This window comes from Capra hircus, chromosome 22, assembly GCF_001704415.2.
Source record: "Capra hircus breed San Clemente chromosome 22, ASM170441v1, whole genome shotgun sequence".
Taxonomy (NCBI): domain Eukaryota; kingdom Metazoa; phylum Chordata; class Mammalia; order Artiodactyla; family Bovidae; genus Capra; species Capra hircus.
Window position 1 is genome coordinate 21,562,898 of NC_030829.1, and position 22,884 is coordinate 21,585,781.

General features: G+C 42.6%; 1 protein-coding gene across 6 annotated transcripts in view; it reads right to left on the reverse strand.

Moving 5' to 3' along the window:
• ITPR1 (inositol 1,4,5-trisphosphate receptor type 1) overlaps window positions 1–22,884 on the reverse strand; it is a 350,791-nt gene that overhangs the window by 195,367 nt on the left and 132,540 nt on the right. For 3 of the 6 annotated variants that reach the window (XM_013973555.2, XM_013973554.2, XM_013973553.2), the window contains exons 6-12: window positions 16,352–16,438; window positions 14,202–14,360; window positions 12,224–12,322; window positions 10,942–11,025; window positions 10,698–10,844; window positions 5,999–6,094; window positions 4,002–4,046 (exon numbers count right to left, since the gene is read on the reverse strand). In XM_013973555.2, coding sequence (XP_013829009.1) covers window positions 4,002–4,046; window positions 5,999–6,094; window positions 10,698–10,844; window positions 10,942–11,025; window positions 12,224–12,322; window positions 14,202–14,360; window positions 16,352–16,438 — 717 coding nt within the window. The remainder of the gene's footprint in view (window positions 1–4,001; window positions 4,047–5,998; window positions 6,095–10,697; window positions 10,845–10,941; window positions 11,026–12,223; window positions 12,323–14,201; window positions 14,361–16,351; window positions 16,439–22,884) is intronic. The other 3 variants (XM_013973556.2, XM_018066872.1, XM_013973557.2) reach the window with 1 other exon arrangement.

A 22,884-nucleotide genomic window follows, 5' to 3' on the forward strand; every position in this document is an offset into this window, starting at 1 on the left:
TGACAATGAAGGCTGATGAACAACAATGAAAGCTTCCCACTAAACTAAAGATGCAACCAGTCTCTGAAGCCCATCTGCCAAAGAAGACTGCAGCAGTGTGCCGAGCCTGGTGTCTGCTCTGACAGGCTGCACAAGGTCGCGCTCTGCCCTGGGACTCTGCACCAGGTTATTTTTGAAGTTTAACATCCTCACAAGATGACAGTATCCACCTGCATCTACCAGGAAAACCACATTTCCCTTGTCTCCGTCTTGCTTTGCTTGGGCTGAAGCCCTGCTTCCTCTTCAAACGGAGTGGAGAAAAGAAAAGCAAATCTAACAGGCAAAGGAGAGAGCGTGAGAGAATTTCATTCCATGGGGCCCGAGTTCTAGGATTCTGGGCAAGTCTGCTTTTTAAGTCCATCAGAGGCATCAACCTTTGCCTGTTAAAAAAAAGGAAGGAAAGAAAGGAGGGAAGGAGGGATACAGGAATGAATTAAGGAAGAAAGGAGAGAAAGAGAAGGAAATGCAAACAGCTCTTCTAATATCCCACATCTCTGTCTCTCCCTGCTCACACTCCCGCCTCTCACACCCTATTGTTGTTGTTGAGTCGCTCAGTCATGTCTGATTCTTCATGACCCCATGGATTGTATCCCACCAGGCTCCTCTGGCCATGGAATTCTCCAGGCAAGAATACCGGAGTGGGTTGTCATTTCCTTCTCCAGGGGCTCTTCCAGACTGAGGAGTTGAACTTGACTCTCCAGCACTGGCAGGTGGATTCTTTACCACTGAGACATCTGGGAAGCCCTCACGCCCTCTACCTCTATCTGAACAACACCCACCCCCAGTGGTTCTTCTATCTACACCCACACAAACATCGGCTGGAGGACATCAGAGCATCTCCCCGAGCTCCACTCATGAGAAATCACTTTGAATGGAATCTGTCCTCTTCGAACCAGTGCTACACACACCACTCTCAGAAAAAACCCTGACCTGGTTCCGGTGTGAGACATGGGGCTCAGCTACAGGCTGGCAGTTACTCTCCAGACCGGTCACACATCCAGAGAAAAAGGACAGCTGTGCTGAGTTCACGGCCCGTGGCCTGTGACTCAGCTAAGCGTCCTGTGCTTGCTGTGTGCAGTCGGCGTGTGCCACCTAGTGGGAGCAGAGGTGCATGGGCACCAGGCCGTCAGCCCACAGCTATACTCGAGTTCTTTCTGTCCCTGCAGCATCAAGCCCATGGCTCAAAGGCCACTGGATTCAGAAAGAAGAGAATGACAAAGCTGAGTGCAGTCCCAGGTAAGACCAGAGGTTTGGGGTGCCAGTCTCAGGAAATACATGATCAATAAGCAGAATGAGAAGCCTCTTCTTCCCAACTGCCAAGGGTCCCAGCCAAGAAGAGGGTGAAGGGTGAAGGACCCTCCCAATGTGGACACCTTAGCCTCCAGAGGTAGGAGCTCGTAGGTGCACCTGAGCTTCCCAGCACCCCGCTTCCACGTGAGGACCCCGACTCATGCAATAACCTGAGCAGCTGGAGCAATGCAGTCCAGATCTGCAGCCAGGCCCGCTGCCTGATCACGCTGCCGTGGCACAGAGAAACAAGAAAGAGGAGACAGCTGACTGCACTCCCAAAGACCCAAGGCATGTGGCCAGTGAGGACCACTTCCTGCTTCCTCACGCATCAAGTGAAGACAGAAGGACCTGCTCTAACTCCTTTGTGAAGCTGCTGGGCAGCCCGGACAAACCAGTGGGGGAAAAGGCACTGAAAACAGTTATTATCCTCTGCAACTCACAAATATGCCAAGTGTTTACTAGGGGCCAGGCACTTCATCTGCACAGCATCTCACTCCATCCTTACAACAAGCGTATTGTCCACACATACAGGAAAGGGAAGTCGGTCTCAAAGAGGGAACAGAACTTGTCCAGAACCATACAGCGCACAAGCAGTGCCTCTTGGAGTGGGAAATGGCAACCCACTCCAGTATTCCTGTCTGGAAAACTCGAGGCGCCTGGAGGGCTACAGCCCAAGAGGTTGCAAAGAGTTGGACATGACTGAGCATGCACACTGCTATTTAAACCCAAGTCTGGGACTTTCCTGATGGTCCAATGGTTAAGAATCCACCTGCCAATGCAGGGGACATGGGCTCCATCCCAGGTGTGGGAAGATCCCACATGCCGCGGAGTAACTAAACCTGTGCACCACAACTGCTGAGCCTGTGCTCTAGAGCCCGGGGAACTGAAACTACTGAAGTCTGCATACCTTAGAGCCCGTGCTGCACAACAGGAGGCACTCCAATGAGAAATCTGCACACCACATCAGAGAAAACCCACGCGCAGCAACAAAGACCCGGTAGAGCCAAACAAATAAAATAAAAATGAATAAACCCAAGACTATCTCTCTCTTCGCCCTACTTTCGATCACTCTGCTCTTCCTCCTACGCTACACACATGCCTGTCTTTCCCTCACACATGAAAGGCTGGGAGAGCAGGTGCACCTGCTGGAAAGGCTGGGCGAGCAGGTGCACCTGCTGGAAAGGCTAGGAGAGCAGTCCCGTTCCCCACAGCGCTCAAGGTTCACTTGGACATCCGCTCACATTTAAAGAAGCCACAGGTCCCCCTCAAAGTCACTTCCAAGGGGAGTCTTACTCTGTGCAGCCTCAGATAGTGGCACCAAGACCCAGGGAAGCAAGTGACCCAAAGACCATCTTGACTCTCAAAATAAGAAGGTGCCAGGATGAATTATCTTCTGAAAACTGAAGATAATTTAGTCCCAGTGTTGGAACAATGATCGGTGAGGACAATGCAGGGATGATGTGCAGAGACTGCCCTGCGCGGGGGTGGAGAGCGCAACTGGGTCAGTGTTTTATTTCAGCTCACGGCAGTTGTGGAAGGTCAGCTTTCCAAATGGGCTTCAGCAGTGAGGGTGAAGGCCATGAACGGAAAGAACAAGGCCCTCCGGTGCTCCCACAAGGAGTGGAAAGAGAAGATGAACTCTGCCAGCAAGTCCAGGAACTAAGGGCAGGAATTCTCACTGAGAACTCCTCTGCATTTCTTAAAAGCTAACCTCTGCTCAAATCTACCTAGAAAGTTCATGGCTTCCTGCAGAATTCACAATGCTTTCGAAGACAGATACACTGTGTGTTATCTCCACCTCAACTCCCTTCATTAACGTACTATGTTGACATCCAGTTTTTTCAAAATTGTACTAAAAGATAATACCCTTAATACCACCTACCATATTCATCATCAAGATGATCACATGGACACACAATGTCGAACAGAGCAGCAACTATTTGGTTTTGGTTCTGTTTTGTTCATCTTAGACCAGAATGAAGCACTCCACAAGAGAACTCCATGACTAACACCCATCTTTTCCCTGTAACACAACCACAGCGTTCTTCACACTGTCAACACCAAAACCCCCAAGTCCCTCCGTATCAGGATTAATTGGCAATAAGGCCTCCAAAGAAAGATCCAGCTTAAAGATCCAGCATTAAAATTCTAAATCACATAACAAGATCTATTTCTGACTTTGCACAGAGGACAGATAGTTAAGACCACTGAGTGCCTAACCAGAGGTAAAGCCTCACGTGTTACCTCCACGGTCTAAACAACAGCGTCCACCCTACATGCTCATTCCTTGAAGAAATCTTGGTGAGTCATAGCTCCAGGTCAACAGCAACAGAACATTCATATACAAAACGCTGGCTCTACAGAGACCATCACTGTGTCCAACCTAGCAGTATTCCAAGAGATACCTTGAACTTCTGCAACTTAAGAGATGGAAACCCCCTGACTAAGCACACAGAAAGAGTATGATGACCAATAGTCTCTTGGACCAATCAGGACACAAGGGGACATGACTGCCCTCAAGGGAAGCACAGAACAAGACCCTCTTTTAGGGCAGTGTAGGTCTCCCCTTCCCCAACACTTAGTGACCACAGGGGCAGTTTCTTACATGGGGTTCCAGATCATACGGCCTCACCCTACCAGACGAAGACAAGAAGGCTCTTGCCCATACTTACTGAGGGCTGAAACTCCAGGCATTCTTCCTCAAAGTCAGGGTCTACCTGATGAAAAAGAATCATTAGGAAATTAAAACATCCATTGCTTTCTCAAGGACTCGGCCCTGCTTGCAGGAGACATCAAGGCCTGTGAACATCTTTGGACAGCTAAGAACTTGTCCCTTCCCTCTGTTCACGAAACCAGCATGCCACAACAACAACACACGTCACATGAGTACAACACACATGGAACAATCTACCAGTAACCGACAGATGGCTCTCAAGTGTAGACAGAGGAACACAAAGAATCCACTAGCAAAGCAACAGTTAAAAGCCTGAAATAAATAAAAGATCAGTATCCAGTCATTGATAACCCTGCTTATTTTGAGTCAGAAATAAAAAAAAATGGTCTGGCTTTCAGCAAAAGTTACATTCACCCCAGAACATAACAGATAATGCAACAACCATTGACCTCTGGCAAACCATGTCATCAACATTTCTCAGAGCTGGTTAGCTGGGTCCATTTCTGTGGCTCCATTATAAATTTCAACTTAGTCTTGATCTTCGGCTCTTCAGTATTTCAAAAATCATCAGTTCACACAAGTGTCAGGCATCCCAGAGCGGTTGGTACATTTAGATTGAGGTCAGCTGCCACAGTCTGATACCCACACATCACCTTGCAAATCTCTGAGCAGTCTCACCAGTGGTACCAGCCAACAGCGGGTGTCTTTTGATGTACGGCTAGAATCTGCTATGAATATGCATCGTACATCTTCCAGCAGATCAGAGTAAAGTGCAACAGCTGTCACGCAGTAAGATGGCTCCTTAATACAAAAGTTAAAAGGAAATTTCCTCCCATGCTTCAGCGCTGAGTCTTGCCTTTCCTCAAATACCCTTCATGGGCATTTAAAACATACTTCCTTGATGTTTTACAGCTCAAGGATCTTGTCGAATCCACTGATCCTGTCAGTAAGCAAGCTCTATAAAATCACCTAATTCTATACGTGTTTTAATGCTTCTAGCTTTACATACCATGTTTCACTACGGCCGAGGCTTGGTCATTTACCTTAGGATTGGGGTTGGTAAACAATAAGATGTGGGGAGAGTAGTAGGCAAGAGCAAAATGGAAAGATAATCCTAAAGCCCGGATTAGTGTGAATTTTTTTTTTTTTTTAAGATCTTTTAGCCACCTTCAAATACATCTCACCCTTGAATAAGGCTGAAGTTACTGGGTATATAATTTATAGTTGGCCCTCCAAATTTGGTAGCTCAGGCAATAAAGAATCTGCCCACAATGCAGAAGCCCTGGCTTCAATCCCTGGGTCAGGCAGATCCCCTGGAGATGAGAATGGCAACCCACTCCAGTATTCTTGCCTAGAGATTTCCATCAACACACCATGGTGTTGCAAAGAATTGGATTCAACTGAATGACTAACATTTTCACTTTCTCCAAATTTGCGATTCCTCCACATCTGCAGTTCTTCTGCATTCTCAAATTCTACCAGCCACAGACTGTTTAGTTATGCAGCACTTACTATGCAGAATGTGCTCAGCCGCTCAGTCGTGTCCGACTCTTTGTGACTCCACGGACCATAGCCCACCAGGCTCCTCTGTCCATGGAATTTTCCAGGCAAGAGTACTGGAATGGGCTGCCATAACCACAGGTAACTGGACCTGTGCAGTTCAAATCCACATCATTCAAGAGCCAAATATATACAGTACAGTATTATTAACTATAGTCACCATGCTGGACATGACATTCTCATGACAGCATTGTTTTCTAACTGACTTCCTCCCCACATCTTGATCAGAATCCCTGTCAAATGTTAAAATATGTTCATTATTTTTGCTTCTTGCCCATAAGTAGGGAAACGAGGTGGAAGGAAACAGAGAAACAGAAGGAAAAGCTAGGTAACAGAGCAGCACCCTAAGCCTCTAACTGCCCAACAGCTACAGGTAAGTGAGGAAAGAGAAGTGCATTACCATGGAAAGAGAGAAACCACAGGGCTGCCACTTACCTCTGCTGCTAAATAATGCCCTGTAGCAAGATGCTTGAAACGGAAGAGGCTGTTCCAGTACCCTGCTCCTCCTCGACACGGGTCATGTTGGACCACCTGCAAGTAGAGAAATGATTACCAGGAGCAGAAGAAATGTCAACCCATATAAGGATGACACTGAATCTGAGATATCACATAGAAGTCATAGTTCAGGAGTGATGTTTACTAGCTGACAAACAATTATTATCTTCCAATAAAACTGCTCCAAGTATCTCATGTAATTTTAAGTAATGTTTCTCTAAAGGAGAAGTAGAGTCTCCTAATTAACATGAAATGGTTGTAAAACAAAGTTCAATTGGTTTTCAGATTATCTGCCTTAATCATAAGGAAGAAGCTAAGATTCTGGACTTCATCCACAAAAGGTAAAACAAACAAAAATGAGTCTCATGAAAACCGGTAACGGCAACCTATCTATGCCCTCGTGCCCTGTGACACGTTCCCAAGCCTGTGGTCTGAAGCCAGACACTCACAGTGCCTGGAACAACTTACTATAACAATAAATGTAACTAGCATCTGCTCAGGATGGATACTGGCAATGGTAGTTGGTGCCATAATTGGACACTACACACAGGACAGGGACTCGCCACAGACAATGAGAAAACTGCATGAAATAGACAAAACAACTGGGTTCTGATGCTGGATGACACCGAGTTCACAACTGTGCTCTCAGAGGAAAAGGAAAGAAGGAGACCTTCATGACCGCTCCAGTTTCTGGCTGGGAGGTCCTCTTCGGATGGAAGCATCAGGAAAGAGAACTCACACAGAGCACTCCAGTCTCAGTGAGTTGAGTAGATACGTCAGAATTCAAGAGGACTGAGGGGAAAATACAGAGCTCCCCAGAAAGAAACTCCAGAAATCTGCACGGGGTCTCCTACAGTCTTTGGTTGAACATCAAGCTGCATGTGTATACAGCAAGACTCTTCCCCTCCCCGCCCAAGGCCTAATATAAAATGAGAGGGAAGTTGTAAGCTCAACAATCTGGGAGATCACATACAGCTAGAAGGTTTCTGACCTACGCAGCTAGAGGAGTGACTAGTTGAACACCTGGGGCGTTCAGTATAGACAATGAAAGGGTCATATCTTAGGAGCTGGGCTAGCACAGTCCACAAAACAAATGCTACAGTACACGTGACCTAATGAAGCTTTGCAACAAACCTCCAAAGGATCAAAGCAATCCAGAACTTTCTTTGTCTGACAAAACAAAAGTCAATACTCTTTAAAGGAAGGCAATAGAATCTGGATACTCAACAGTGACATCACAATGTATGGCATATTGTCATAAAGCAGTGGACAGGCAAGAATCAGAAAAATGTGACCTGTCAGACAGTATCGAAGGATTCAGTTTGTCCATGGGGGTTGGTGGGGGCTGGAAAAATACCTGAGAAATAGTAACCCTCAAATTTCCCATTTTGATACATATGCACAGACCTGAAGAAACTCAGACTTCAAAGTAGCATAAATACAAACACACTCACACAATCATCAAGACACAAAATAATAAGATAAATATAAAACAGAAATAAAAAGAAATTTTTTTAAGTAGTTAGGGGAAAAAAACTAGGGCTTTTTTTTTTCAAGTAGCTAAGGGGCAAAAAGCTAGTGCTTCCCTGATAGCTCAGTTGGTAAAGAATCCCCCTGCAATGCGGGAGACCTGCAATGCAACACATTGTGATGTCACTGTGTTGAGTATCCAGATTCTACTGCCTTCCTTTAAAGAGGACTGACTTTTGTTTTTCAGACAAAGAAAGTTCTGGATTGCTTTGATCCTTTGGAGGTTTGTGGCAAAGCTTCATTAGGTCACGTGTACTGTAGCATTCCTTGGGTTGGGAAGATCCCCTGTAGAAGGGAAAGGCTACCCACTCCAGTATTCTGGCCTGGAGAATTCCATGGACTGTACAATCCATGGGGTCACAAAGAATCAGACATGACTGAGCAACTTTCACTTTCAGGGGAAAAAAAAAAGACAAAAAAGGGAACAAAGAAGAAAAGAAAACCAGTGAATTCACAACAGGAAATAATGCATGCAAGACAACAATGGATTAGCATCTTCAAGCATGAAAAGAAAAAACTGTTTACATAAAATTTCATGGTCAACAAAAATACCTTTTGGGAATGAAGGCTGTATGAAGAAATCAGAATCTTTAATACACTGCAGTTTGGAACATAAAATAGTGTCAACAAGATAGTGCAGCCTTTCCTCAAAAGGTTAAACGAAGTTACCATATGACCCCCAATTCCACCCCAGAGAGAACCGAAACTCCTCACAGAAGCTTGTACGTGAATGTTCATAGCAGCAGTATTCACAACAACCCCAAAGAAGAAACAATCCAAATGCCAATGAAAAATAAAATATGGTAAATACGGTGTATCCATACAATGGAATATTATTTGACATAAAAGGAAATGAAATGTGGATATGCACGGCAATATGGATGAACTCTGAAAACTATATGCTAGATAGAAAAAGTCAGATACAAAGGACCACATATTGTAGGATACCATGTATATGAAATGTTCAACACGGGAAAATCTATAGAGATGGAAAGTGGAGCACTGGTTACCAGAGGTGGGGAGGGGCCAAGTCTGAAGAGAAATGAGGTGTGATTGCTAGGAGTCCAGGGCTTCTTTTGGATCTACTAAAAACCATGGATAACTATACACTTTAAATTTGTGAATTGTGTGATGTACGAATTGTATCTCCATACAGCTTTTATTTCAAAAAAGGAAAAATATTTTTTTTTAATTAAGGTGAAATAAAGGTATCTTCACAGACAAATATAAAGCTATTTTCTTGTTTTCAAATGAGAGCTGAGAGAATTGGCCAGTGGCTGACCTGCCCTACAAGAAATGATAAAGAAGTTCTTTAGGCTGAAGGAAAATGATTCCAGGTGAAAACTCAATTTACACCAAGGAATGAAGTGCTGGAGATGATAACTATGTGAATGAAAGTCGCTCAGTCATGTCTGACTCTTTGCGACCCCAGGGACTATACAGTCCATGAAATTCTCTAGGCCAGAATACCAGAGTGGGTAGCCTTTCCCTTCTCCAGGGCATCTTCCCAACCCAGGGATTGAACCCAGGTCTCCCTCATTGCAGGCGGATTCATTACCAGCTGCGCCACAAGGGAAGTCCAACTATGTAGAGAAAAGACTCCTAATCTCTCATTTTCCCATGTTTTTAGCATACAAATGACTCCTTAAACAAGGCAAAGTAAGTAAAAATGCACTGCTGAGTTTATAGCAAACACAAGAGAATAATACCAAAAGGACAGGAAGGGAGAAAGAGAAGCAGGGTTGACCCTTTAACAATACTGGTTTGAATTGCATGGGTACGCTTACACATGGATTTTTCAATATTGAATATTGCAGTTCTACATGGTTGGATGAATTCAAGATGCAGAGGAACCATGAACACAGAGGGCCAACTATCAGTTATACATAGATTTTCAACCATGCAGAGGGCAAGTGTCCGTAACTCCCACATTGTTCAAGATTCAGCTGTATACTATTGTAAAGTTCTTATATCACATAGGAAAAGATTAACACTGTGTAAAACTGACAGGGAATATGCTGAAGATGTATAATGAAGATCGTAAATCATGATGAGAAATATAAAATACATGGTGTTGTCTTCCTTCTTTTATTTTGAAGGGGCACTTATGTTTCTAAAATCTTCAAGAAAACAATAAAAAAGGAATAAATTCAGTGTTTCCCTAGGCTATTCAGAGGGAAAACTGGCAGGAAAAGGTTTGTGGGGGGAGTAAAAATTAAGAGCTGTTTTCTCTCAGAAGAAAAAATATAGATGTTCTGAAGTAGACCCGTTTAAGTACCCAAAGTTTTCAAAGTCTATACTGCAGAAACTCTCCTCAAAAGGTTGCATGTTTCATTCATTTCAACTAGTTTGCAAGTGAAGAAGACGCAGTACTTTAAGTTTCTAAAGTCAGTCACAGTGACTTCTGTAGGGTTCTGATATTCTTAATAGTTTCTTGATTTATGAATCGAGTCCCAAGTTCCTGCAGCCTGGATATATTGCCCTTCAGTTTCTGTTTTGTTTCGCAGGATGATCCTCTGCTCCTCCTCAAATGAGGTTACTGAGTTCTAACCCAAGGCTGCCTGCTATTTCCAAGTCCACATCAGTATCTGATAAGAAGTGACCTACTCCGTTCATCTCTTCTTTCTGAAATATGGGTCATCCTGTTAGTAGCAGCTCAGATGCTAGCGCCTTCAGGAAGTCTTTCTTAAACCCTTGCCCAACCTCAAACTCCTTCATCACCTCCAGAGGACAAGGAATGTGCCTCCCATCACCTTCACCATCCAGTTATCAGTTGGGCATCTTTTCATCCTGTCACCAATGTGCACTCATCTACCATCATGCTGGTTAGGCACTTGATCACTTGTTGTTTTGATAGGTAACTGAGCAAGGGAAAGAAAAATACAGAAGCAAGAGATGATCGGATGACCCGGAGAAAGGAAACCGGAAATTTTCAGTTGGGAGTTGGCTTACCCTGCATCCTTCTGATAAGGCGTGATGTGTGTGTTTCTCTTAGTTATTCCAAGTCATCCCTTGTCCTTGGAACAAGGTAGTTGAAGTACCTGGATCTGACTTTATTCCTATAAACCCACAAGCCCTTTCTCCCTGCCTGCCCTGCGCCAACCCTTACCTCCACCTCCCACAGGGCTTTTGAGCTGGTGGCGGACGTGGCAGACTGCCGGCCAGTGGTTCTCAGGAAGACGTGCTGCTTCTTCCTGTGCTCGTCACAGGTGAGAAACTTCTCCTGCTCGGCGTGGAACAGCCTCACCACGTCACCCTGAGAGTCGACACACAGAGGGGTTAAGGAGAGTGCATTTTAAGACAGAACTGAAGACGAGCCACGCGCTGCCCAGCCAGTCGTGTATCCAACTTACCCCCTTTAATATGTCATCCTTGTTGTCACTCCATTTCATGAAAAGGACTATTTTCCAGCTGGTATTGCAATTGACGGAATTGACCTGGTAAGCAAATTTAAGAGTTATTTTTTTTACATATTCCTCAACAACGTCTTCCTGCCCCAAAGGGCCTCACCTCTGTCCAAGAAACAAGATTGTGCTTCGGTCCTCCAAGCCTAAAGACTGGCATCATTAAGACCACAGAACTTGCACATTCAATTGACCTGTTAGAAGTCTCTGGTAATAAACGGATAATTTCTACCAATCACTATGTATATTCCAGCTGTGGCTAAGGGAAGTAAGTTTCTCACCCTTCTGGAATGACATCTTCTTTGCAGCCACTGTTTGTACACTAAAGACATTCTATGCACTGGGCCAATATTCACTAATATATTTAATCCTCAGCAACACCCTAAAAGGGCTTCCCTGGTGGCTCAGTGGTAAAGAATCTGCTTTCCAGTGCAGGAGATGCAGGGTGGATCCATGGGCCAGGAAGATCTCCTGGAGGAGGGCATGGCAATTCACTCCAGTACTCTTGCCTGGGAAATCCCATGGGCAGAGGAGCCAGTGGGCTATAGTCCATGGGGTCACAAAACGGACGGTGACTTGGTGACTAAACAACAACCATCACCACCCTGAAAAATAGCAATAACCATCATGTCCATTTCAGAGGTAGGAAAACTGATGCCCAGGGAGACTGGGTAATGAATCTACAGTCACAGAGGTAGAGAAGGGCAGATTCGGGATCTGAATCCACAGTATCTGACTCCAGACCTTGTGCCCTCCACCATTAGGCAAATATTCATGTCACAATCAAGCTACTGTCCTTGTGTCCTGTAATTGCCAATTACTTTAAGTAGATGTATTGCCAAAAGCAAGATGTCAGTCTTGCAGGGGTGTTCATAGCTGCCAATGCAGGGGAATTAGGCTCTCTCTTTAGGGGACCAATTAGAAAAAGGTGCTCCTCTGGCCAAAAAGCATTGGTACAAGGGAGCCTCCTCTGGTTTAAGAAATTAGAAAAATGGTCTCCCAGTGATATAAAGCTTAGCAAACTGAGGCCTGAAGTGACTATCACCTCCCACCGACTGAACAGGCTTATACAGCCTCATGTGACAGGTCTTGGTTACCTCGCCTGCAAAATGGGTACGCTGTCCTGAGTCAGGACTCAAGTCACTGTTACCACGCCCATGCTCTGGTCCCAGGAAGGCTGAGGGCTCCCGTAGCACATGCTGCTCACAAGTCGTAACCGGATTTCTCTTACCTCGTTGCAGCCTGGGTTATCCACCAGCTGATGGCTGCTGGCATGTAAGGGCTGGCCGGCATTCACGGGGTTCAGAACAACCTTGTCACCTATGACCACCTAAAAAGGAAAGAATCCACAGAGCGTTTCACCAAAAAAGTGCAGAATGAGCAGTGGCTGGTTTTGGGAGAAGCCGAGTCCACATAGAAGGCCCTAAAGGTAAATTTTTGCCTACAGTTGTCATTGATTACCTAAAGATGCTTTCAAAGTTAGGCTAAGCAGGAAGAAAAAAGTCCTACCTCTGTTAGATTCAGTTAAGGCACTTGCATAAGTAAGTTTTAGGGGTAGAAGCAGAATATTGTCTGAAGTAAGTCTTTACCTTTGAGAGAATAAAGCTATACATTTATAAAGCAATGACATTTATACTTTTTTGAAAAGTCATATTAAGAAATATGTTTTCTATTATGACCTGGTCAAACATACATATGTAGACATATGTGTATACATACATATATGCATGTATGCACAGATATACGTATCTAAGACAAAAGTTACCCACGCCAAACAATCTTATCCCCATTATGTTCGACACAGCTTGATACTATCTATTCTATTTCACTTTCTAAAATAATAGTCACAAATTACTAAATTGATATCTTAGCCTATGCACAGATAGATACCCTGTCCTTTGAAAAACACTGTTCTACAAGTATTCAAAAAAACACTATTCTACAAGGGTAAGAATCCAAAACCATCTAATTTTCTCAACCAAGGCACCAATAAAAAGATAACCTTAAAGGATAGGAAAGCAAAGGACATGCTAGAAATTAAGTTCAGAACAAAGCACCCTTCCTTGTCTTCTATTATGGAAGCGGAAGGAAAAAGAATGGAAAGGATGGTTTCCTAAAATGTAAAACCCATCTCTTCGCAGTTTGATACATTTGGGGAAGGCATACTATCAAATTTTCTCTAACTCCAAATGAATGTAATTATGTTAAATACATTTTAAAAAAATCCAAACCTTTGGCTGAAATGTAAGCTTTTCTGGACTAGTTCTCTTATACTCAGCTGATGATGACTACTGTATACCAGCTGCCCAGGGTGGGGGTGGGTGGTGGGTCCTGGCACTAGATGCTTCAGGTATATTGTATATACTTTAATACACACACATATAAACTAAAACATTTTAAAACTACCCGGAGTTTGTATACTTAAATATTAAAAAATGGCAAAATCCAGTTTCAGGTGGAGGCTAGTTGAGCATTTTGGTAAGAATTTCACACTGTTTAAACACATATTTCTTTTGGTAGAAACAACTATTTTAGAATCTTAACAAGGTTGGAAATATTGCTGATAGCATTTATACATAGTGATAGGTAAGTATACGACCACATAAGCACACAGTAAGGTAGATAGTAAGTATCAGGATGGTTCTAAGTGGCCCTGGAAAGGATGACTTATAACTTTCTGGGGCTTTATAACTTAATGACCTCCCCTACCCAGAAAAGCGCAGCTCACAACCAACCACAGGCACCGAAATGGAATGAAGAACCCGCAGAGTTACTGACAAAGACCAACTGAGGCTAATCCTAAAATCCACTCTCCTTCTCTATCAATCTACTTCTTTCCCATCCTCTGTTCTAACTTTATTTCCCAAATAGCAAAGCATTTCTACTCTACCACTGATACAGAAGGAGGGGGATAGTCCTCAGGACAGTAATACACGACAGCGGCTTTCGTGGTAAAGTCACCGAGGTAATGGGCTCCTCCTATGAATTTTTTCAGAAGCCCAGTAGGAAAAATAGAGCTACTGTATGTAGGTCACACTTCACTCCAGATTTCCCTGTTTCCCAAACACTGGTTTCCATAGTGAGTCCCTCCTCCTCCTACAGGATAAGCCTCTGGCTCCAGCTTCAAATCTCTCCTAGCTGACCCAAGCATGCAGTCACGGTTGGAGGCCCGGCATGGAGCACTCGCGGGGCTGGGAACGTGCACTTACGCTGTCTCCAATGGATCGCAGCTTGTAGAACGGCTGAATGTAAAACCAGGACCCTTCGTTTCCGGCCTCATCCAATGTTACTCTCATGGCATTCTTCTCCAGCAGGGCCGGAAGCCTCTTATTCACAGTCAGGTATTTATTGCTTTTCAGATGCAGTAGCTGAAACCACCGAGAGAATAAGGTGCCTGTCAGCACGTCTCCGAATCTTTACCATTTCTCTTTCAGCCATATTAAATATGTATCAAACACTCCTCCCACCACTGAGCTGCCTGTGAAGTTAGAGAGCCACAGAAGTGCCTAGGGCAAGGGGATGATTAGAAAAGGAGAAAGAGCAAAGGGGTACAAGCAGAAGGAAGAGGAGAAGAAAATTATTTCCTCCCCAAAACAGCCTTGGACGAGATGGATGTCACTCAGGTAAAGGGCGCTGTCCGATAGAACAGCACTCCTGCCATTGGTTACCAGGAAGGGGTCTAACCCCACATAAAGGGTCTAAAGAACTGCAGTCTGAATATGCCCTGACACAAGGGTGGAGCTAAGGAAGGGCACTTCTGAACAAGAGACACAGTTCAATTTAATAGAGGACCCCATTAGGGGGATTCTCAATTCATTTGAAAAAACATGACTGCTATGGATTTCTACCTTGAATTTCTAAGCACTCTATTCTTAATACTTGGCAAGTGGGTCCATGAAAGGGATGGAAAGACTGAAGATCTGGATGGGAAACGTCCCATAGTAAGTCTAGACCAGGAAGAGTTGACCAAAGCTTCCCAACTCAACAGGCTGTAAGAGAAGATGGAAGGGAATATGGAAGCTTGTCCAATCTCTGGAGACATGATAGACGAGCATGAGATGCCACTGCCAATATCCCTCTTTCCAGGGTCGCAGATAGTTTCTAGAACACTCCCAGGAGGTTTACAAACTGCCAGGGTTACTGGAAGTAGAGGAATAACTTGTCTGATCCATGAGTCTCTGACATCCCCTAGCCATGATACACAAAGGGAAGTTAATGCGTTCCCAAGCCTTCGTTCTTACTCTGATGAGCAGCCCTGATCCTCCAGGCACCTGCTGAGGTGTTGGGTTTGGGTGGTGTGTAACCTGATAATACCTATTGGTGGATGTCAAGATCTAGGGGAAATAAGAAATATTAGGTAATATGTGTTCAGAGGATACTCTGTGACAGGTCCCTGTCAATCATCATAGGCAGCAGACACCATTATTACTACCATTTTGCTAGCGAGACAACTGAGGCATGTCAAGAATTCTTGCTTTAAATCTCAGAGGAGAAAAATTGGGAAGGAACTCCTCTGTCAGTTGTAAATTTAATATTAGCATTAGTAGAGAGGCAAAGTAGGAGTTTGGGCTTAACACAGACACACTACAATATATAAAATAGATAAACAACAAAGACTTCCTATACAGTACAAGAAACTAGATTCAATATCTTGTAATTACCTTTGATGGGAAAGAGTCTGATAAAAGAATGGATATATATATACATGTATGTGTATAACCGAACCCCTTTGCTATATACCCGAAACTAACGCAACATCATAAACTAACTACACTTCAATTTTTTTAATGGTTTTTTAAAAGCCATATTTGGCACTGGACTTCCTCACAGACTGTTTTCTGCAAGGACAGACCCAGGTGGACTTTTTCTTTCCAGCAAAACCTGTGGTAGCTATTTCTTAAATTGTGTTTAATCCTTTCCAATTTAAAGGTACCAGAAATAAACAAGTAAACCTCATAACCCATTAGTTAAGACCTGAGACTCATCATCAAATATTCTACCTGAAGATACAGAATTGCTCTTATTACTTCTGGTGACCAGCCCTTCCATCAGTTTTTACCAAATAGGAGGAACTTTCAAGGAATGCAAGTTAGGCAAGACCTCAACTGTCAGGCTCCTCTTTAGTTAGGAGCTTCCCATCTAAAAAATGTGGACAGTCTAAATTAACAGCTTCCAAGGACAGAAGTGGACTCTCACATTGAAAGAGTCCAGCCTAATCAGAAGAAATGCCAGAACTTTTCCAATAAGCTGGCTGTCTCCATGGGAGTTTTATGTGTCCAAATAGGGTTTACTCTGCTTGCTTTTCATTTCACTCTTTGTAATGTTTCAGCTCCGTGACAGAAGTGTGGTTCTGACCTACCTGGATTACGTTGCCATACTGGATCACGGTACCCAGCAATTTCCTGTTTTCAGTCTCATTCTGCTTCTTTTCCAAGTCTGCAGCATGCTGTTTATGGAGAAGGAAGAATGTCACAAAGAGGCCACAATGTGTTTCACTTCTCTGCTGTGATGCAGAACCAACACAGCCAGTTCATACAGGACCACAGAAATAAGCAAATATTAATACCTAAGTACACCCAGAGGCTAAGCAAGGAGCAAGGGGTTTAGCAATCCAACCCACTATGCCTTTGCTTGTTGGCCTTTTTGACTTTTCAAAAATGTGTTCTTTCTTTTAAGGACTTCACAGATATCTGCTTAGCGTAAGACTAAGTCAAAAGCTTATATGTTTTTAAAGAAAACAGGGTAAGGTTGGAAGGGAAATTGCACAGTCCTTTTATGATTTGCAAAGGTTGTCTTTATAGCTCTGGAGTAAAATAAAACAGGATTTAAATACTGATTTTGTGACCTGGATGTGTTATTTAACATCTGTGAGCCTCAGTTACCTCTTCTGTAAAATGAAAATAAAAACAGTACTCTCACCTCATAGGAATCACTTAGCACGGTTTCTCATCACAGAAGGATTCATGGAGTGTTAATTTTTATTGTTATATACCAATTATAATTTATGTAATTTTCATGGTAGTTCCCTGAGGAGAAGATGATTATTCTAATTTAATAAAGAAGAAACAGACTCAGAGAGATGAAAAAGTTTGGTTGACAATGCATAGTTAGTTGAATGATGGCTACAAAAGGAGTTTATATTGTTTTCTCTACTACTATGTATATTTGAAATTTTGCTTAATACTGTCATTAAAAAAAATTACACAGCTACTAAGTAAGTAAGAGACAATCTCACACCCACATTTGGGTAAACTCCAGATTGATACAGTCACAAATGATGCTGGAGATGTTACTAGCCTAGGGAACATGATACAGCTGAATAGAGGGTTTCCAAAACAGTCGGCTGAGCAACTGAACTGAACTGCAGGCCTCCAACCCACACAGTCCTTTTTCTTCATTTCCCTGTAGAACTCAGTAAGGACTGTTAACATATGATAACCATGCTCAAGGAGAATTAGTTTCATCCTAGGCAATTAAACTGCTGTTCCAACCCCTGACTCCCAAACCTAGACTAAGTAAAACCAAAGTAAAATAACAGGGATTTCTTCTAATCTGATGGGTGATAAATGCATGATGATGACCAGTAGTATCTTTCAGAACCGTTTCCAGCGTTCTCCTCCTTGAGTCTCCCCTGGCCTTCAGACAAGATGCCAGCAGATGCCACAGGGTAATGGGCTTCCTTCCCAGGTCCCCATTTCCACAGGACACTTTAGACCTGATCTTGGTTCCACCACAAACCAACTTTACCATCTTGACCAAGTTATTTAATTTCACTGAGCCTCACTCAGCATTCTCATTCACAAAACGAGGACAAAAATAAGCTTTTTCTTCCCCCCTCTCTCTCCCATCATGGAGGTTAGAGAAAATGCATACTAGACACCAAATAGGTATTCAACACATTTTAACCGTGATTGTTATGCATAAGTCTCTGCAACTAGGAAATGTCCTAATGATGAGAATTTCGGAAAGTGGACTACGTTGGCTGGATGAAGAATCTTCCCATTTCCTAAGCTCAGCATCCACTCTGCCTCTACTGGGAAGATAAGTATTTTTAGGAAGGCGTATCTTTTGAGAAAAATAAGCTGCAGGCAGCAATCCTAAACCGGAAACAAACCACATTAAAGGAAGGTAAGGGTCTGCCTGTGTTCATATAGATGGCTGCAAGTTTACCCTATGTATCTCAACCCTTTAAACAATGGTCTATTCAGAGGCTTCCCTCTTGCTGTTTTGGAATTAGTTACCAGTCTGCTGTTCTCAGGTACAAAAAGATAATATTCACTGGTTTCAAGACACATCCAGAAACAATAGCAGTGCAGACACCATAGCCATCCTTGGCATGCAACTGCCCTGGGCAGGGTTCTCCCCCACTCCCTCCTCCTCTTCACAAACACCTTCCCTTCACTTCCTCCCACCTCCCTTCTCCCTGTTTTCATGCCCGAGCTGCATCCTCGGGCATGAAAAGCTTATTTTCATGCCTCTCCAGTAACCACAGGTACTTTCCAAAGAAAAAAACACCACTGGACTGAATCTACTTAGAAGGCAGGTTTATACTTTGGAGAAAGCCATTTATTCTTTCTGCCAAGCAGTTCTCAGCTAATAAGAAAAGGAAATTGGAGAAAGAAAAAAAAATTCAAAGGGTGGAAAAATCAATGAATTAAGGAAAATAAAACAACATTTTCCCAACAAACAGGCTTTTTTTTTTTTTTTTTTAAATTTCTGCTCAACATGTCACACTGAAAGGATTCACCACTAGAAAATCTAAAAGTAGTGTTTCTTGGACTTAAATAATATAAGGGCTCCTGGATAAGAGGGAAAATTCTCGTGGATATTCCTCTGATTCTCAAGGATTTCCAGTGACTTCAATCTAAGAAATATTAATCTAAAATATTAAGTTTGTGCCTATGCTTAGATTAAGGATAAAAGTGGTCACCATTGGTCACTGGCATATCTAAAAGAAAATGTCAGATTAATCAGCAAGAAGGCCCAGATTTCATTTTTAAGACTAATTAAACACCAGTAGCTCTAAAGATTAAATGGTATTTCCCTAAAAACATGCAAAAGGTAAAATCAGAAGTGAAAACATACAACTGGAAAATAAATATCTAAGAATATCAAATATCATCTCTGAAACTCCATTAAAAGATTTAATGATGACTAAGCCCACACATAAGTACTAAGCAAACATTCCATGAATTAAGTTTATGAACCATTCTAAGAATTCAGTTTTGCTATAAGGGCTCTTTAAGGAGAAAACTCTCCCATTCATGTCATCTTTTGCTAAGTGCATAAATGCTGTATATGTGTTGAGTTCACAAGTCAGTCTTTAGGTAACTCCCTCCACGAAATAAATTAGTTCCCTTCCCTCAGTTTTACTGATATAACTGACATATAATTTGGCTTTCAGAAAAAAAAATCCATCATGATTTTTAGTTCAACACGTAAAGCAAAAGGTTGATAAAAAAGAAGTAAGGTACAACCTATACCCAAGCCCACTGATCAAGGTTGCTTTAACCTTGGAAAAAACATATTAACTCTCTCAAGTGTATTCTAAAGATAAGTCCACACTTTAAGACAGTGGATTTGTACTACCCTTCTGAAGGATATTCTGGCAATATCCACCAAAAAGTTGGTCAATGGGTATAACTTTGACTTAGCCATCCTTTTTCCAGGAATTTCTTCTAAGAAGTAAACAGACATGCACACGAGGCCATAATCACGTTCTTCCCCCCAGAATGGAAAAAAATTGTCAGGATCCTAAGTATTTCTGAACCCCATAGGGATTGTCTATCTAAAATTACAGTACTGCTATACCATGGAGTTATCGAGTAGCCATGAAAAATACAGAGCTACTTGTTTATTCATGACATAGTAAGTGGGGAAATAAGCAGGTGAAAGAAAGAGAAGTGAGACGGCATGTCCCCATTAATACTTTATACAGAGATACAGGAATAATAGGAGGTTGGAGACTGGGACACACACCAAATACAAAACCAAGATTATCTTTGAGGTGTAAGATTTAGAGAGCATACCATTTTTTTTTTCCCTTTTCTTACTCATGTGTTTTTTTTTTTTAATTTTTTAAATTTTTTTTTATTTTTATTTTTTAAATTTTAAAATCTTTAATTCTTACAAGCGTTCCCATACTCATGTGTTTTTGAAATTCACTTCTTACAATACTCACATGTCATTTTTTCAGAAGCATCTTCATCCTATCTCCATGGCAAGAAGCCTGGGTTTTTAGAAAGCTTTATGAGCAAAACAGAGACACGGACGTAGAGAACAAGATGTATGGACACTAAGGGTGGGGAGGCAGAGCGGGATGAATTGGGAGGGTGGGCCTGACATACATACACTGCTGAGTGTAAAACAGGTAACTAATGAGAACCTGCTGTACAGCACGGGGACCTCTACTCAGTGCTCTGTGGTGACCTAAATGGGAAGGGAATCCAGAAAAGAGGGGATATACAAAAACCTACAGCTGATTCACCTTGCTGTACAGTAGCAACTATCACAACATCGTAAAGCAACTATACTCCACTAAAAATTAATTTAAAAATAAGAGTAAACAAAAAGCCACCTTAAATGTTACCTTTTCAATATTTAAGAATCCCAATAAATCAAGTACCTGTTGCTCTTTTCCTTGCACAATGACTTGAGGACAGTTCCGAATTTCTAAGGAAGAAATGGCACTCTATGCTATGCTCTCTACCACCATTATTCACCATGGACATTACTCTGTTTCCCTAAGCAACATCAAGGCCAATCCCATCACAGTCACCTGTTATTTTATTTCAGAAATAGAGAAACCATTATTACATTACCACAGAGAGGTCACTGGAGCAGTGGGGAAAGGTTATTTAAGGTCAAAAAAAATCTGAATTATATAACATGATATTGAATTAAGGCTTCTGAAAATAAGCAATGCAGGACCCAGGCTTCAAAAGACAATAAAGACTCATCACTCCTCTGGTTGTTCCCAGCTTAAAGTAACAGATCATTTCTCAGAACCAAAACAATGTAGGTGCTATTTCAAGGTAACAGACAGAAACGCTGTCAGGAAATGTAGTCAAGGCCCGAAGAACAAATTACATGATTTGCTAAGGGTAGGGGAACCTCATTCTGCCAAGAGTCTTGGGAAATCATGACCAGGGGGGTTAGCATCCAGTTCTCTATGAAAGAACAGACACACACAGCCACCAGCCACTAGATGTCATTGTCCTTCAGAGAGCTGGTGGCATGTTGCACAGCCTAGGCAAAAGGAAGTCAAAGTGGTCTAGACAACTAATTCCTTAAATGGCATTAATTTAAAATAATCTGACCTTTGATTGGGGTGCTCCACAGTAGTTGACAAAAATAAAAATGAAAACCCCCTGGAGACTGGCCATCCACCCCCAAAGGCAAGCAGCTTCCCAAAATACAGCATTTTAATGACGACACTAGAACATGTGAATGGTTTTCAGACACGAGGGGGAAAAATGTCCAACTAAGCAAGGAAAGTAGGAACTGCACAGAGTAACTAAGACCCAAAAGTCACGTCAGTAATCCTAAATCAGGGGACAGCACTGGTTTCCTTTTAAAATCTATTTAAAGCAAGAACACAGCATGAAAGAGAACATTTGTTGTTTGTTTTAGTAAGGAGTTCAAAGTTCTCGGTCACTTTTAGGATTGCAGTTTTCAACTCTGTGGTTTTTGCAATGTCTTTTTATTTATTTACTTATTTTTCTAAGTTTTTGGCTGCCCAATATGGCATGTGGGGGGTCTCAGTTCCCTGACCAGGGATCAAACGTGCACCCCCCAGCACTGGAGGGCAGAGTCTTAACCATGGGCAACCAGGGAAGTCCCGGCTACCTGCCATTTCTGAGCCAAGTCCCTAACTCCACTTTACACATTCACACAAAGCACAGTTTTGCATGGTTTAATTAACGTTATTCTTAACAATTTCCCCAAAATGGGAAGTGTTCTTTAATAAAGAGAAGAGTGTGCTATGTATTCTTCGTAACATTATGAAGAAATGCTAACCATTTTGAAAAATCACCTTATAGAAGACATGCTTTTTGGGCCACTGGAACTAGAGACCTACATCAGCCACGGTCTTTAACTCCCTTATTCATGGGGTTTATACGAACAGGTACAAGCATTTATTTCCTTATGTCCTCTAGAATGATGGTGCCTGAGCAGTAACTTAATAAAATACCTTTCCTTTTATTTTACCTTTACAATTCATTTTCAAACTTTGGTATCTTGGGAGGCTATATTATTTATAACTTTTATTTCCAGTTCATACAGTTACATATTAATAATATTTGCTATTCAGAGGGAGAAATGGGTCTGCTGAGGCTGAGAATATCTGCCCTAAAACTATTAAAATAATGATGCAGTCCTGGAAGCCTCCAAAGTGACCTCTTTCTTTCTGCTTTTTTTCCTTCTCCTACCCTCTCACTGCCAAAGATGCCTCATTGTGAGGCCTGTCACCTCCTCTTCCTCCAGGAAGTCCTCCCTGACTACCATGTCACTCACCCTTATTCACACGAGAAGATTTGGGAGCTCCTTCTGCGTGCTCAGTCACTTCAGTCGTTTATGACTGTTTGCAACCTGATGGACTCCAGGCCCCTCTGTCTCCAGGCAAGAATACTGGAGTGAGTTGCCATGCCCTCCTCCAGGGGATCTTCCCAAACCAGGGATCGAACGTGCATCTCCTGCATTGCAGGTGGATTGTTTATCACTGAGCCACCAGTGAAGCTCTTTCTAGGAGCTCACAAAGCTTTGGTGGTTTGCCCTATAATAGTATTTGCCACAGCTGTGTCACTACCTCTATTTCTTAGTCAGGTATTAAGCTCCCAGAAGGTAAGTCACTGCCAGAGCTTTACCACTGTCACTGAGCACAGTCTTTTA